Genomic DNA, 17,673 nt, shown 5'->3' with positions numbered 1-17,673 from the left:
AATTATTTGATAAGCCTTAAATCCACTTAACCACACACAGATAAAACTGCAATGCAGCAAACCACCATCAACTTAAATTGAGTTATTTCCAGTTTCCCCTCAGCTATCTAGTGTGCAGAGCTGATTTTGGACCAAGTTGCTTTTGACCATCATTCAGTCTGATTGGTTAATGCCTCAGCCACAGCTTTTTTCATTTTTAATATCACCCCTGCTTAATGATAGGTATGTCACATAGTCTCATATCAAGCCATATTTTAAATATGAGCAAAAGCTGATTTTCTCTTTTTAAGATAAAAAATAAGCATACATAGATATTTTCCTATTTTCTCTCCTTACCTCCAAGGATGGCCTTGTGCACATCCTACCGTGGAAGCTACTGGTCTGACAATTCCAGGATGGTCCAGAAAGGCAGATTTTGATTCAGTACACAGAACCATCTTTCAAGAAGTAGAGCCTTCCAAAATGGCCAGCATCCCTAAGTAAAGGATTCTCCAAACATTAGAAGCATTCAAGCAGAAGCTAGACAACCAGCTGGTTGGACTTACCAGAGATGGCCTAGCAGGGGTAAATGGATTGGATTCATTACTTCCAAGATCCTTTCCTTTATATAATGTTAAATACTGGAAATGACAGCACACTTGTTTCCATTTTTAAGGAAAGTAATGGATAACAACGAGCTCGACCAGTAGTCAAAAGACCTACCGTCAAGCTCAGTGACCTCAGGTAAGTCATTTAATCTCCCTAGCTATGCTTTTTCATCTGTAAAACATGGGGCCAGAATTTAATCACTTGTATGGCCCCATATAGCTCTAATATTCTGAGGTCTTATGATTCTTTCTTCTAAAGCATACTTCTAAAAAGATTTTTTTTTAAGTTTTAATTAGAAATAGAAATTGAATTTTTTCAAATGCTTTTTTGGTGCATATTACAGTGATATACAACTTTATTGTTTGTTATTAATGTAATGTGTTTTGCAGCAGTTAAATCAACTTTGTAATTCTGGAATTATTTTAGAAATTCTTCCAAGTATTTCTCTAATCAATTTTTCTAAGATTTTATTAGTATTTTTGCATCTATGTTCATAAACAAAAATCTCCTAAATTTCTTTATGTTATCTTGCTTTTTTATTTTTTTAATGAAAAATTCCATTTGCTTCAGCAAATGAATTGGGTATCCTGCTATTGTCATCTGTACTTTGGAATGTATTTGGATGTATATACTTTGGATTTGTCCTTTGATAGTACAGAAAAGTCTCAGGAAAGCCATCACAAGCAAATGACATTTTAATTGGTTATTTTTGACAATTTGTGGATTAAATAAATTTCTCATAACCAGACTGGACATATTCTCTTTTAAATGTCAGTTTTATAACTTATCTCTATAAGGAGACAGACATTTTGATACTGGTAATTAAGTTTTTAGCATCAAGCTGACAGATAACTCCTTTCAAATCTAATTGACCTATTTCATATATCTCCAATTATAAATTTACTAATTGTACTTTTACAACTGAGCTGACACTTTACCAAGTTAATCTATAAGAAACAATTAATGGTTTCATATATTTTTCAAATTTTTGTCATTCATGCTTGGTTTTTTTTTATTTCATTTTGATTTCTTTTGTTTTTTCTAAATTCTAACCACAAATCCCTTAAAAAAAGAAAACATGTATTTCCAATCTTATCCCCAATACAGAGGTTTTTTTCTTTATAGTACTGTTTATCATCACATAAATTTGCTTGCACAGAATTTGAATTTTCATTATTTTGAAATTATCCTCCAACATGTCCTCTATAACCCAGACATTACTTAAGGAAGTATTTTTTTGTTTCCATGTGTTTGATCACCATTTAATTCTACACCTATTTCTATAAGAAATAAACTGTCACATTATGTATACATTTCTGCCTCTTCTCACATTTCTGCCTACTTTTCTTTCAAGTATCTTGGCATTACGTGCTTTAAAATGACTAATAAGTACTACTAGGTTTTCATTTTTTAATATAAATTTCATCTTTATTTACCATTAAACTTTTGACTGTGAAACTTATTTTATCAGATGTAATGTAAGTAATGACTGCTTCTTTATTATTTGTTCAGCATGATGAAGAAAACATAGACTGTACCTTTAATTTTTTTTCATCTTAAATATTTCTTTACTTCTTATATACTTGGATGGTTGAACTTTGTTTTGTTTTCTAAACTGGTGACTTTTCTTTTAATCAGTCCTCGGATTTTCTAAGTAGATAATCCTACTGTATGATAACAATTTTGTCTCTTCGTTGCTAACAGTTACGTTTACCTTTAATTTCTGCATTAGGCATGGCTTCCAACAAAATGCTGAATAGAAACTCTGACAGTAACTTTCTTGGATAATGCATCTAACATTTTACCCCCAGTATGACGTTTGCTGTAAGTTTGCAACTCTTCTTTCCTAAGGTAAATTGAGCCTGTTTACATTTACTAATTGTAATAAATGTTTATAGAATGAATGCATAAGTGAATTCCTTCATACCTAATTTGTTTTTACCTTAAGTTAATGTGCATATAAATAATGAGGAATAAATGCAGTCTTATATAATTAGTCAACGTGATGATAAACAATTTGAATTAAACTGAACTTATACTTGCCTTTTTTTTTTTCAGTAAAAACACCATTTTCTTATGTCAGCTTTCTCACAGTACCTTAGTAAATTAAGAACAGAATGGAGTCTCATTTTAAATTCAAACAAAGTGAAGACATTCAGACTTAACAACAGACAGTGGTAATGACATTTATTAAGATAAATTCAATGAACATAGGTAAACGTCTACAAACGTAAGGTTTTCTCCATGACCTACACCACATGACCCTACACCAAAAGCACTTACAGTAACTCAACTGCGTTCTCATTTGGCAATAATGTCATACAAGTGAATTTGCTGATGACTAGCAAAATTACAAAATGAACCCAAGGCCAGTTAATCAAGAGTTACAACAACAAAGAAACTCTAGGAATGAAGGTCAAGGCAGGAGGTTGCAGCTGGACAGATATGATACCATTTGCCAAATTTTCATTTAAGGATTTGCTACAACAACAACAAAAAATAAGTATCTTCTCTTAGTTACTAGAGAAGAATAGAAAACAACAGGTATTACCTTACACCATTCTGTGACCACAAAATTAAAATACCTCCCGACTGTCTGATTAAAAGAAAAAAGTCTTTAAAAGAATAGTAATCATTCTTATATGTTCACAATAGAAGCTCCATGTCTGAATTTAAAACATTACTCTGTATTTGCTTAAGAAACACATTTAGACAATATGGCTTTTGACATATTAAAGTTCTATGGGAAAAACTAAGATATGCTTTAACTTTGCTTTAATATCAAACTAATAGAGCAACTAAAAATTCCAGAAGAACATGGGTTCATCTGATTCAAGAAGTGCTTCCAAAATTCAATCACCTAGCTTCTTTTCATGTGAAACTGTTCATTGTCATAGATCTTTTCTAATTTATCTTCTGGAGAAGAAAATGGAAAATCAAACCCACAGGACAATGGTTAGGTAAGATATTTCCTCCTCAGTGTCAGGCAAAAAAAGTGCTTTTGTCCTCTTACAAGCCATTCTATTTCAACAGATGATTCAACTGGTCCTGTAGATTTGATGACTGCTCAACACTATAAATTAGAATAGAGAAAAAAAGTTTATCTGGAATGAGCACTGATGACAGCTCATTGTCATAGCAACCCTCTATGTAATCATACTTTCTTTTGGCTTTGAATGTAGAGGTTATTGGTGGGGTCAATTCATTGTTGGGTGAAGAGACAAGAGTAATCCTCTACATTCTTTGTATGCAATGGTTTACTGTCCCTGCAAGTCCAATTTCACATGTTCTCTCTAGAAAAAGAGAGAGCTGGATACTGCAAATGAAAATATAGTTGATGCAAAATAAATAAATAAATAAATAAATAAATAAATAAATAAATAAATAAATAAATAAATAACATATCATACAAATTATTTGCACAAAGCATATTATATGCATAGTTCTGTTGAAGCTAAATCAAAATTTATACGGGTCCACTAGGGCCCCAGACATGTTTAAACTATGAAGAAAAGGTTTGTAAAGCAAATCAGTAGTGTAAACAATATTTCAAGGGACAGATTTAATCCACTTAAAAAAAAACAAGGCTGCTTAATGACTTTAGTATGTTTACTCTACTTAATGAATAATACCAATGTGAAAGGTTTTCTATCCCTTAAGGTTGGTTTCTACACCCTATAACTTTTAGAAAGCCTTTACTAGCAGTGAATTGACTTATGGTATGCCTTTGAAATATTCCTTGTATCCCCAATGAGCTATCCTAGAGCATAGGTCAATATAAGGACATGTGTCAACCAGAGTTGTATACTGATCCAAGGCCCAGCAGTATAATTTCCCCCACCCTGCTACAGTTGGCCCCCAACTCCTCTACCTTTGGGGTTACTTACTTCTTCTGAATAGCTTCTTGCCTAAATCAGAAAAGGAAAGAGGAAAATAAACATAAGAAAATCAGTGAAGTAGAAGTTATGGCCATATATACATATATCGGCAGAACAAATTTCTAGCTTGTCACATTTTAGATTTCTGTCCATTCTATCCTAAGACTGTGCTACAATATCTGCATGCAGAGTTACTAGAAAGATGGATTCTAAACCTAAAAATGTAATAATACTCTGTAAGAGTGAGAGATGTGGTCCAGCAAACTACACACATGGCTCAAATTCAGTCTGGGTATGTGGAGTCAGACGGTCACATACCTGTTAGGTACACACCCAAAGAATGAACATTTATTTATTTAAATATCAAGAATTAAATTTTCAATCAGATATTCTTAATAGGTACATAAGTATAATATCAACTACATAAAATAAAAAGCAAAATGAAATAAGATGAAAAGCTAATTAAATTATCATTTTTGTCCAAAACTATGGAGAAGGGAATCTCTATATTTCAAAATCTCCCAGATGATTTCACCGTAGCTACGGCTGGGTTACATGTGAGAATGTCAGATACACGTCACAGCTATACGTGATTCCCCAGGGAAGGTACAGACGCTCCAGGAGAGACCCCAGGCACAGACAGCCAGCAGATACTGATTAAGTGCCTACTGGGTGCCAAGCGCTATGCCAGCACAGTCCTGGCATAAGCCCTGTCCTCACGGGATTTGCAGTCTCTCCCTCTGAGGGGCCCTCAAGTTAACAGTGAGGTTCACAAAAGGTGGTCCCTGCTCTGATCGCACCCCCTACCCGAATTTCTTCTGCAGTCTTAGGCATCTCTTCCAGAAGGAACACATCCTTGACCAACCCCACCTTTACTCCCAGCTCCTGCCTCCACAGGGAAATGTACTGGAACACAATGGCCACAAGAAGCAGCCTGCAGGAAATAATTTAATGATTTTGTAGCAAATTAAACAGTCACTGGACGGGCGTACTCACTGATATTGAAGATGTGTTGTTATTATTGCCATTTTTCTTAAACTCTGCATTAAAAACAAAACAAAAAGAGAAATAGAACATTTCACTTCCCTGGAGCCACACAAACTACGTTTATAAAACCCAAATCACAACAGAAATTGTTTCTTACGTCTTCTGAATGCAAGATGGCATCTTCCTGTAGTACCATGTTTCGAGCTGCCTGACCTAGCAGCTGGAAGATAAAAAGAAAATGGTAATAATCAAAATCTCCCAACTTCCTGTAATCTTCTCTCTTCTGCTATTATACCACCACCCTCCCCCCTCCTCCGACTTTCCCAACCCATACAAATACAAACCCTCTGAATGGAATGGAGTATAATTTCCCATTTGTTCCTGTTGAAAATCCATTTTATGGTCACTATGGCTGTTCGAGCATGGGCTCGACATCTGTTCTGAGGGCGACTGTCTGAGAAATCAAGGGCTCCTGAACTGCTAAGCTTAGTATCAATCAAGTGCTGAGAGGGAAAGTCTGCCACAAAAAAAAAAAAAAAAAAAACCCTCTGGCTCCACAAGCCCGGGGAGAACCTAACTTCTGAATCTTTAAAGGCAAATTTGAGACTTGGGGTGGTGTGAGAGGCATGAGAGAGTGGGAGTTGGGACAGGATTTTGAAGGACAGGAGGAATGTAGCTACTTATAAATGGAATGAGAGACAGAGTCGGGGGAAAAAAGGCTTGCGAAGGAGCTTGGACTGAGAGTGGGAAACTAGCTTGCGAAGGATGGCCAGCTGGAGCTGGGGGAGAGAGAAGAACGGAGAAACGCGGAAGCGGATTTAGTGAGCTCACCCTGAGAACCAGAGAGGCTGAGCTCTAGCTGTTTCACTGGGCGGCCTGTGGTCAGGAGACCTGACTCAGCGCTGAGAGGCGAGAAGAGATCAGCGAAGGTTCCTGGCCTGCTGTTGCGCCTAGTCCTGGCAGATGTCAAGCCCAGCCACGGAAAGGGAGCCACTGTTAGGTCCCACCAACCTTCCCTGTTCCCTTGGGTCTGACAGATTCTGGTGAAAGGGGAACCGACGACTTCAAACCAACCAGGAACACCAGCACTGCGACAGCCTTCAGATTCCTTTCCCCAGAGCAAGTTTTATTTAGTTTTCTTTTTTCCCTTAACTGCACTGGGGATGGAACTTAGGACCTCGTGCACTTCAGGCACGCACTCTACCACTGAGCTCAACCCCCTACCTACTATTTTTAAGTTTGAAAATTAATAAAACTCTATGTGCTTCTAAAGGCAAAACAATAAAATAAGACCTTTCTTCCTGCCTCTTCCCCTCCCTGTTCTCTCTCCCCATGCATAAATATTTTCATTAGTCTGGGGCTTAGCACTCCATTGTTTATCAAACAACGGACATAGGTATATACTCTGCACCGCGCTCCTTACTTAAAGTGTAACCTCCTATGTACACTCTTCCATGCCCTGCCATTTTCACTTAAAAATACACACTGAGACAGCTCTGCAGCAATATATACTGAATCTCCAGGTCGTTCTTTTACAGATGCTGAGCCCTCCACTGGACAGATGTCCCATGAGGTTGTTCAACCAGTGCTCTGCCAAAGACTCTGGGGCTGGTCCCAGTCTTTTACTATTACAAGTGGTGCTACAAAAATACCTTACAAATCTTTGTATTTTTTTTTTTTTTTTGCCAGCATTTCTTTGGGAGAGACTCAGAATCTTGATTGTGATTGCTGGATCAGAGGATTTTCATTTTGCTACGTATTGCCAAATTTCCTTCCATTAAGGTTATACTATTTTGCGTTCCCACCCTGTATGAGAGTTCCTGTTCCCTCCTTGTGGCCACTTTTAGATGGCCAACTCCAAACTCCAGTCGGTAGGGGATGGTGACTGACAAACTGATGACGGAAAGAAAGGGTTCTAATAGAATCTTCCTCATTCGTTCAACAAATATTTAAGTGCTTTCGATATGCCAGTAAGAGACACAGCCCTGGTCTCAGAATACAGGGCTCAGAATCTGTAATTAGAAAGAGGACAAAGGCACAGCAGTACCTTGTGGTAAGTGCTGACAGGGAAGTGCTGAATGCCCTGGAAGCTGAGGGGCAGGGGTGTCTAACTTATACAGGGTAGATGCTCAGGGAAGGCTTCCTGAAAGAAGTGACCTCTAAGCTGAGACCAAAGGCTGGTGTTCAGAATTTTGAAGTGTAATTTTACAAAAAAGTGCCGTGATGAGATTTACTGTTTTAGAAGTGTGGTAAGCAGAATGGTCTAGATGGAGGACTAAAAGCAGGCGGATCGATTAGGAGAACACTGCAGTACTGTAGCCAAGCAACAGGAGTGACCTAAACCATAGCAGTGGCAGTAAAAGAAAAAGGGCAGCGGGGGTGGGTGGAAAGGAGAGTTGAGAGGCATTCAGAAGATAAACTTGATGGAACTTTGGAACTTGTGACTGCCTGGAATGCAAGGGCCGTCGTAATGTGGGGCCAAGGCCTCTTCTTTGGTGACAGATGTATTCACTGGCGTTGTGCATCATTTTTTTTATATCAACCAACCACACACATATCATCTAAGATGTCCAGTTTCGGTTCCTTAAAAATGGAGTAACATCTTGAATACACCTGTAAAATGATCTGAATGCTGAGTCTGTTTAGATTTCCCTGCCAGGCTTTTCCCACTGTCTTACTTATAATTAGCTTAATATCAGTTTTTCTTAGTACTTATCTTCAACAGTTACTTTTGATTTTCAACATAGTTTTCCCAGCAACAGCAACCCTTTTTTTTCTGCGCTCATCTTTCATCCTTTTCCATATTGTTTCATGAAACAATGCAGTTGCAATATCAAGCACAAGTGCCTTACCCAGGTTTAGGAAAAAAACACAACGAACCCTTACCAAGCACACAGTTCAGCTGGAGGAGCAGCAGCGCAGGCACGCGTGAGAGGAAAGTATTAGCCACAAGCATTCAGTGTGCCGTGGACACAAGTTCGTATGATTTCTGCACTTTGTGCTCCGGCCATACTGGCCTCCCTGCATACCTTACACACATTCCTATCTCAAGGCCTTTGCATTTGCCACACCCTTGACTTGGAATCCTCTGCCTCCAGATGTCCATATGGCTTGCTCCCTCACTTCATTCAAGTGTCTGCTCAAACGTCACCTCCTCAGAGAGCCCTTCCCTGACCACCCTATTTGGGGTACTCTCTCTTCCCGGCTTTATTCTTCTTCATAGCATTTACTACCACCTGATTTTTTGTGTGCTTCATTTGTCTGTCTGTCTCTTCACTAAAATGGAAGCTTTCTAAGTACAGGGACTTAGTTTTGTTTACCACCCTCCCCTTTGTACCTAGAACAGTTCCTGGCACACAGCAGACACTCAATAAATATTCGTTATGCAGATGGTCCAGAATGAGTGTTTTACACATGGGGATTGTCAGTTACTCAAACAAAATAGCTATGTGGAAACTGCTGACAAAAGAAGCAATGCTCTAGGGGCTAAGAAGGGTTGAAAATCAGTAAGAAGCTCCATTAACCTCATAGCTTAGTAAAGGAGATGACAAAAATCCATAGGTAATTTAGAAAAATGCAATGTGGTATGTGATAAGTGCCATATAAGAGATCCAGTAAAAAGACAAAGCTCACATTTGAGAAATGTGTCAACTCTATCCCAGAAAGTTGGAATGGTTTCGGCTTAACTCAATCCACACCACTTACTGAGCACCCTATCTAAATCTGCTACAGAAAAAGCCTATGTGAAAAATAAACCAGGAGAAGGAACAGGAAGGAGCAAGCCACATTAGGGCAGTCAGTGATGGCACTGTGGCTTTTTGGCCACTTAATCCAGCCAGTGGCCATGAGAAATGGCATCGAAGAGTGTGGGCCTAGAACTGGTCTTCCTAGGTTTCAATCCTAACTCTACCCCACCAAGCTACGGTGTGACCTTGGACAAGTGAAATTCTTCTCTATAAGAAAAGTACCTCCATTATTAGTGATAGTAAAGACTTAATGAATTAAACTACATAAAACATAGCAGTGTCCAGCACATAGTAGATGCTCAGTTAATTTATTATGATGATTATGGATGTTCAACACACACGGGTAGTTAACTACAAACACCATTATTTTCTGAAATTTGCATATTTATACCTTATTTTTCCCCAAAAAGATTCATGGCAATCTATCCAAAACTACTACATAGGTACACATACACACACACACACATATTTAAAAAAAAAAAAAAACAGAAAAAGAATCTAAGACTCATGAAAAGGAGAAGGAAGTAGGTATGTTTACCACTAAAACTGACATAGAAACTTCTGTGCAACCAAGGCAAAAAGTGAAAAGCATTAAGTTGCATAATGCTTATTTGGTAAAAGGCAACATAACAATTCTTCAAAAGAGATAAATTTTCCTCTGACACTGAATCCTAAAATGAGTATACCATGTGGGCACCTCGTACAAAGCACATTTGGGATTGCCAGATCAGTGACTTCAACAATAGTATCATGGTAAATGCAAATACTTTCTTCATATAGTTGTTTCTTGTAGCCACTATCAATAAAAGCTAAGGACATAACATGAAAGCTCATTTTGTAAAGACAATTCTACTGGACCCTAAAGTAATATGAATAAAGCTGCTATGAACATTCCTATACAAGTCTAAAGACTTGTGGACATACTATGTTTGCTACTACAACTACACAACTTAATGAAATAATGTAGAAACTGATGAAATATGAGTAAAAATAGTGGGAGAGAGAGAGAGCTGTTATTCTTATGAAAACTAAGTTGAAAATCAAAGATACTTGTTGAAAATGAGTAGCTAAGATACACTGCTATTGAGTTAATTATGAGTAAGAAAATAGCCTACAGGGGAAAGTCACAGAAATCTAAAGACTGTACCTAGATTGTTTTACAAGTGTAGTCAAGACGTTTCCCACTTTAAAGAAACTAAACCTGGACATCTTAGATGATATGTTATGTGCATGGTTGGTTTATGTAACAAAATGATGGACACGTCTTCCTTTCTCCTGAGTGAAAACATAGGCATTGAATGGCTGGGTCATTAGACCCATTTTGTTTGTCCAGTCACCTGTCAATGGGCATTTGGGTTGTTTCCAGTTTGGTGCTATTATGGATGAAACGTGCTATGAACTTGTACAAGTCTTTGGTGGGCATATATTTTCATTTCATCTAGGTGAAAAGCTTGCTAGTGTGAAAAGCCATCAAATAATTTCATTCATAGAACCAGTCAGAGAATGATAGGGGGAAATCAGGGCAAAGGAGAAAGCTAGTCTAAAAAACAAGAGACCAAGAATGTGGCCAGAAAGACAAGTCATCAAATAATAAATCCTGGACAGATAATGCAGAGAAGTGTGGGAGGAATCTGGGACATTGAGGGCAAAACCACGCAGAATTTAGGGGCTGAAAGGGACATATCTTCAGTAGAGACAACCCTGAGAAACAAATGAGGAATTCGTTTGGACCACTATCTCACCTGTTGTCTGCGGCAATCTCTGCTTTAAGTCACAGATTCCCATTATTTCGTTTCTTCCCCATCCCACTCCCTCGTAGGACCTCGTAGCTCGTAGGACCGCTACTCCTACCTACAGAAACTACACATCCCAGAATGCAACACCGTCCTCCGTGAACAAGCTCTCCTCTCGGTCATCAACTCATGGACTACAATTCCCAGGATGCAACGCGACCCCCTTCCCACCGCAAGAAAGACAGGAGAGTGCCGGGATATTAGGCCCGGAGAGTCCACTCCCAGCTCACCTCGGAGCTCCGGGAGCCCTTCAGCACCTGCTTGGTGAGCGCGATTACGTCAGTACCACAGGTGTTCACCTTCTCCGTGAGAAGCCCCTTCACGGACTGACCGAATCGCGCTTGCGAATCTGGGGTTCCAGCCGCCATCACTGCAACCAGTGAACACGTCCCCACGGGCGACGGCGAGTCGTCGGGGCCAAAAGAGCTGCAAAGCGGGGGTGGGGAGAAGACGGTGTCTTTTTTCCTATCGTGGGAAAAGAAAGGAACGCATGCGCCTAGCAGAGGTTACGCTTTGCTAACTTTAAATTCATTTAAAATACTCAGTTGATATCCTGAAGAAGACAGGGCCCAGGCAAATATCCCTGGAAGGGATAGAGGACAATTTCAGTAAACTCATGGTTTAAAATCAGAAAGCCTGGATTACAGTCCCAATTCTGCCGTTTAGTTGTGTGACGGAAAATTATTCAACCTCTGCATCTTGTGTTCCTCATCTGTAAAATAGAATGAATAATGTTAAAGTCTCCAGAGGGTTATGAGAATGAATTCAGATCATTCAATTCAATTTTAACAAACATTTCACGAACGAGATACCAAACACTGTACTGCGCTGAGGACAGAGAAAATAATGAGATGCAGTCCTTGTCTGTTATGAACTCCCAGGCTGGGGAGGCATGTAAACAAATTGAAGAACCAGGAAGAACAACCCAACAGAAAAGCTGGCAAAGTCCACAAACAGGCAATTAAAAAAATAAATAAAATAGCCAATAGATATGAAAAATGCTCAACGTCTCTAATAATTTTTAATGATAAATGACCTCGTTGTTCTATCAAAATCAAACTGATTATCACCTTGAAAAGAATTAACATCTAAAGCGTTTCATGTCGGTCTTTTTCTATTTTAGCTAATGCACAGGAGAGATGAGAATGGTAAATTGGCAAATTTTGTGTAAAATCACCTAAACGCAGTATCAACATTATTTTCATTTCCAAGTGTCTTGGACTTCATATGTCTCTGATTCTTTAATTTAATTCTTGTTCTTAATCAGCTTTATTGAGGTGTAATTTATGTTCAATAACTACATTCTTTTAAAGTGTACAGTTTGATAGATGTGACAGATGCATACACCTGTAAATCACCACAACTATTAAGATGCAGAACATTTTCATCACCCCCACGAGTTTGGAAGTGCTCCTTTGTAGCCCATCACAACAACTGATCAGATCAGGCAACGACTGATCTGCTTTCTAGCACTATAGTTTAATTTGCATTTCTAGAATTTTATATAAATGGAATCATACAGGAAGTACTTTTTTTGGCCGGGCTTCTTTCTCTCAGCACAACAATTTTGAGAGTCATTCACTTAGTTGTGTGTATCGCTAGTCTGTTCTTTTTATTGCTGAGAAGGATGTCCATTGTATGGCTGTATCTCATTTTGTTTATCCACTCTCCCGTTGACAGACATTTGGGTTGTTTCCATTTGGGGGCTATTATGAATTAAGCTGCTATGAACATTCATATATAAGTCTTTATGTGAGTTGTTTTCATTTATCTTGAGTAATATCTAGGAGGAGAGTGGCTGGGCCGTATGGTAAGTTTAACTTTTGAAGAAACTGCCAAACTATCAAAGTTGTTTACCATTTTGCATTCCCAGTGTAGGAGTCTCCATAAACGACACACGCATAAACTTAGGAAAAGATTGATTGTTCTAGAGCCATGGTAACAAGTAGTCATATGTGGTAGATAGACTAGCCAGTGACAGCTGGCTTCCATAACACTATCTCCTTGTGTTCATGCCCTTGTGTGATTCCCCTCTCTTACTTGTGGGCAGGACATGTGACTTGCTTCTAAACCAATAGTATATGCATAAGTGATGGGAGATATGTGATTACATGTACATGATTATGTGATTCTATTACATAAGATTGTAAGGCTCATCTTGCTGGAGTCTCTCCCTTTCTGGTCTTGAGGAAGCAAGTGGCCATGTTGGAGAAGTCCATGTGGCAAGGAACTGCAAGCATCATCTAGTCCCTGAGGGCTGAGCTCCAGCTGACAGCCAGCAAAAAAAATGAGGCTCTCAGTCAAACAACCAAAAGGAACTGAGTGCTACTAATAACTAGGCAAGTGGGGAAGCAGATCTTACCCATGTTGAGCCTCCAGATGAGAACCTGGCCCTGGCACACACCTTGATTTCACCCTTCTGAAACACTAAGTATATGGCCCAGAAAAGCCATTCTTGGATTCCTGGCCCACAAAAACAATAAAATAATAAATGTGTGTTGTTTAAGCCACTAAGCTTATGATACTGTTGTTACACAGCAATAGAAAACTGATATACCACCAGAACTTGTTTGAAATCTGTTCAGTTAATGACAGCTCACCTCAGTAAATCCCTTTTGCAAATCAAGCACTCAGGGTGTCCCGCACTTTTGAAAGTTACTCATTCAAGGACAGATTCATGCCAAGAATCACCCCTCAGAGTGCCAATCAATCAAGTAATAGCCTCCCTCCAAGTAATGTCCTTCTACAGATGATATCGATCCTCTTGGGTCTGTCTGTCAATCCATGAAGTCCATGCTTCTCAAAAACTCTAATATGATCAGGTCTACTGTGCCTAGAGAGACTGCCTGCTCTCCTTCATTATAATAAACAACAAATTCAGTTTAATCTCTATTTTATATAGTGAGTTGTATTCTTACCATTGACAGCTCTAGAGATTCCACCAAAATCATTTTGAAGACCTTTACTTGGCAACATTCCAGGGACCTCAGACCAACACATGCACTCACTGGACCCCTTGTGCCCAAGCTCTGCCCTTTGATCACCTATCACAAGAGTGGATCTCAACAAGAATTTGAATTCTAACTAGTTTCATTGAGCTCATGTTGCTGAATTTAGTTTGTTATCCAACAATATGTAACCAAATAGATCTTTGTATAAGGTCATTGGGCTCAGGTCTTTGCATAAGGCAATTAGGTCTGGATCTTTGGATTAAGTCCTTAGATCTTTGGGTTTGGAGATGCACAATTTAGTTCTTAATTCTAGGCCTTTGCATAATGTTATAAGACCTTATTTTTTGGTGGTATATTGTTTAAGAAATATTTTTGTCATTAACATGATTATTCTGCTGCTTCCCTTGCTTTTACTCTTGTTTGTCTCTACATACAGTTATGTTTTGAGGGTTTTTCCTTTTTCCAGGGTTATCTTGTTTTATTGAATGTGTAAGGATTATATAGGAAGGGGATCAAGTCATAGGCAGATAGTCTCCAACCCAATCCAGGCTGGCCCTTGCAAGTTAATGGTTGAGGTCTGTTAGACTGGAGACTGGCTAATGTTACTGCATTTAGTGAACCATCCTTACATTTCAGAATAAGTCCCACTTGATCATGGTGTATAATCCTTTTAAGATGCAGCTGAATTCTGTCAGCTACAATTCTGTTGGGATTTTTTGCATTAACATTCACAAGGGATATTGGTCTGTAGCTTTATTCTCTTGTAGTGTCCTTATCTGGGTTTGATAGAAGGGTAATACTGGCCTCACAGAATGAGTTCCAAAGTATTCCCTCCTCTTCAACCTTTTGGAGAACTTTGAGAAGGATTCATGTTAGTTCCTTAAATGTTTGGTAGAATTCTCCAGGGAAGCCATCAGGCCCAGGGCTTTTTTTCTCCTGGGGGATTTTTGATTACTGATTCAATCTCCTTATTAGTTATAGGACTAGTTCGATTTTTCTATTTCTTCATAATTTAATCTTGGTAGATTTTGTGGTTCTAGGTTCCAGTTCATCTGGTTACCCAATTTGTTGGGATCCAATTGTTTACAGTATTCCAATCCTTTTTATTTCTGTAGAACTGGTGTTAACGTCTCCACTTTCATTTCTGACTTTGGTAGTGTGTGTCTTTACAGCTTTGTCCCCACCTCTTTCTGTTGTTGATATCACAAAATTCATCTTTATACATTGTGTGCCCAAGAATATAAGCTAATGGTTTTTAAAAATGCATTAGTCTCAAATTGTGTAGAAAACAAGATTTGGAGTGAGAAACCAAATTATAGTAATACTAGCTTTTACAGTAATTTTTTCTTTAAATTAGTTTCTTAAATCATGTAGAAAAGTATAGTTACAAACTATTGTTACGTTAACACTAGCTTTTATAATTGCCCATGTATTTACCTTTACTGTGATACTTATTTCTCTGTGTGGCTTCAAGTTACTGTCTGGTGCCCTTTCACTTCACAGGACTCCCTTGAGCATTTCCTACAGGACAGGTCTGATGGTCACAGACTCCCTCAGCTTTTGTTCATCTGGGAAAGTCTTGATTTCTCCCTCACTCTTGAAGGACGGTTTTGCAGGACATAGGATTCTCATTTGACAGTTTTTTTTTTCTCTTTTAGCACTTTGATTATTTTGGCTCACTGTCTTATGGCCATTAAAGTTTCCAAGAGAAATTCTGATAATCTTATTGAGGACTCCTTGTATGTGATGATCCATTTCTCCCTTGCACTTTCAAAATTCTCTTTCTTTGTCTTTTGAAAGTTTGATTATAACATGTCTTGGGTGGGTCTCTGAGTTCTTCTTACTTGGAGTTTATTGAACTCCAGATGTTTATATTCATGTATTTCATTAAATTTTGGGAGTTTTCAGTCATCATTTCTTCAAATATTCTCTCTGCCCTTTTCTCCCTCTCTCTCTCTCTCTCTCTCCTCCTGGGACATCCACCATGCATGTGTTGGTCTGCTTAGTTTCTTATACTGTTTGCTTTTCTTATATCTTTTTTTTTCTTTTCTTCAGACTCAGTAATTTCCATTGTCCTATCTTCAAGTTCACTGAGTCTTTTGTCTGTTTAAATCTCCTTTGACTCTCTAATGAAATTTTCATTTCAATTATTGTACTTTTCAGCTCCACAATTTCTTTTTGGTTCTTTGGTTTTCTATATCTTTATTGATATTTCCATTTTGTTCAACACATTGTTTCTTGACTTTTTCCATCTCTTCCTTTAGTCCTTTGGGCATCTTTAATTTAAGACAGTTACTTTGAAGCCTTTGTCTAGTAGGTCAGCCATTAGGTCTTTTTCAGGAAAGATTTCTGATTTATTTTATTCCTTTGAACGGGTCATACTTTCCCAATTCTTTCATATGGCTTGTGATTTTTTTTTTTAATGAATACTGGACTTTTGAATTTACTGATGTAGTAACTCTGGAAATCAGATTTTTCCCTTCTCCAGGGTTTGCTTATTGTGATTATTGTTTGTTTTTGTTTTTAACTTGTAGATTGTCTCTTTGCTGAGGATCAGCCTGAGGTGTAAATTTAAGGCCTTCCCACGTCTTTTCTGAGTTTTTCCCTGGCCATGCACAGTCACTTTATAATTTTCTCCATATATGCAGTTAAATGTCTTCGAATGTCACAGTCTTTAATGCCTGGCTTGAGACAGGGTGAAAAATGAAAGATGATGGGGGTGGGCTGGGGTGGGGGAAGTGTGAAAAGGGCTCTGGGCTTTTAAATCCCCTGGAGGTCACTTCAGCCAGGAGGGAAGGGGCTGTGTGACAGGGTCGGGAGGCACAGCAGCAATGGCTGCCCACCTCCCTGTCTACACTCTGTGACCAGAGGCAGCAGTCGGTCAGAGCAGAGATCCCCATTTGGAGGACAGGGTCCTTTTTGCCCACCTTAGCTCCCAGAAGCTGTGGGCAGCTGTTCCAGGAACACATGCACAATTGCCTGCCAGGGGGCTTGGGCTGGGGGCTGGGGGGGCTCCTACTGTGGTAAGAGCCGGAACTGACTGAAATTCACCACAGTTTACCATCTAAGTCTTCCCCTGGAAGTCACACACCTTCAGAGTTCCAAAATAGTTAAATCCGACAGATTCCACCAATGCAGCTGTTGTCTAGGTGGAGAGAAATCCCTGGTGCTTCGTAGATAGCCGTCTTCCCAGAATCCTCTCCCCAACTTAGTTTCTCTTTCTAATTGAAGTATAGTCGATTTACAGTGTTTCAGGTGTACAACAGAGTGATTCAAAGTGATTATACATATCTATTCTCTTTCAGATTCTTATCCATTGTAGTTTATTATAAGATATTGCATTAGTTCCCTGTGCTATGTAGTAGGTCCTTCTTGTTTATCTATTTTATATATAGAAGAATATACCTGTTAATCCCAAACTTCTAATTTATCCCCCACCTCCCAACCTTTCCCTATTGGTAACCATACGTTTGTTTTCTGTCTGTCTTTGTAAAAGGTTACTTTGTATCATTTCTTTAGATTCCACGTATTAGTCATATCATATGATATTTGTCTTTGTCTGACTTACTTCACTTAGTATGACGATCTCTATGTCCATCAATGTTGCTACAAATGGCGTTAATTCATTCTCCCATTTTTTTTTAATTTAAAAATTTTGGGGGGGTTAATTAGGTTTTTATTTATTTATTTTTAATGGAGCTACTGGGGATTGAATCCAGGACCTTGTGCA

At 38.5% G+C, this 17,673-nt stretch overlaps 1 protein-coding gene across 1 annotated transcript; it reads right to left on the bottom strand.

Moving 5' to 3' along the window:
* Positions 1-2,758: 2,758 nt before the first annotated feature.
* Positions 2,759-11,420, bottom strand: BORCS7 (BLOC-1 related complex subunit 7). The gene is made up of 5 exons (XM_010987135.3): positions 11,223-11,420; positions 5,611-5,673; positions 5,463-5,506; positions 4,476-4,496; positions 2,759-3,661 (listed from the first exon to the last, which is right to left on the bottom strand). Exons 1-5 carry the CDS (start codon positions 11,358-11,360, stop codon positions 3,610-3,612), a joined length of 318 nt encoding a protein of 105 aa, XP_010985437.1. The 5' UTR covers positions 11,361-11,420; the 3' UTR covers positions 2,759-3,609.
* Positions 11,421-17,673: the final 6,253 nt, after the last annotated feature.

Source organism: Camelus dromedarius, chromosome 8, assembly GCF_036321535.1.
Source record: "Camelus dromedarius isolate mCamDro1 chromosome 8, mCamDro1.pat, whole genome shotgun sequence".
NCBI classification, from domain to species: Eukaryota; Metazoa; Chordata; class Mammalia; order Artiodactyla; family Camelidae; genus Camelus; species Camelus dromedarius.
This window is presented reverse-complemented; position numbering and strand designations above follow the sequence as displayed.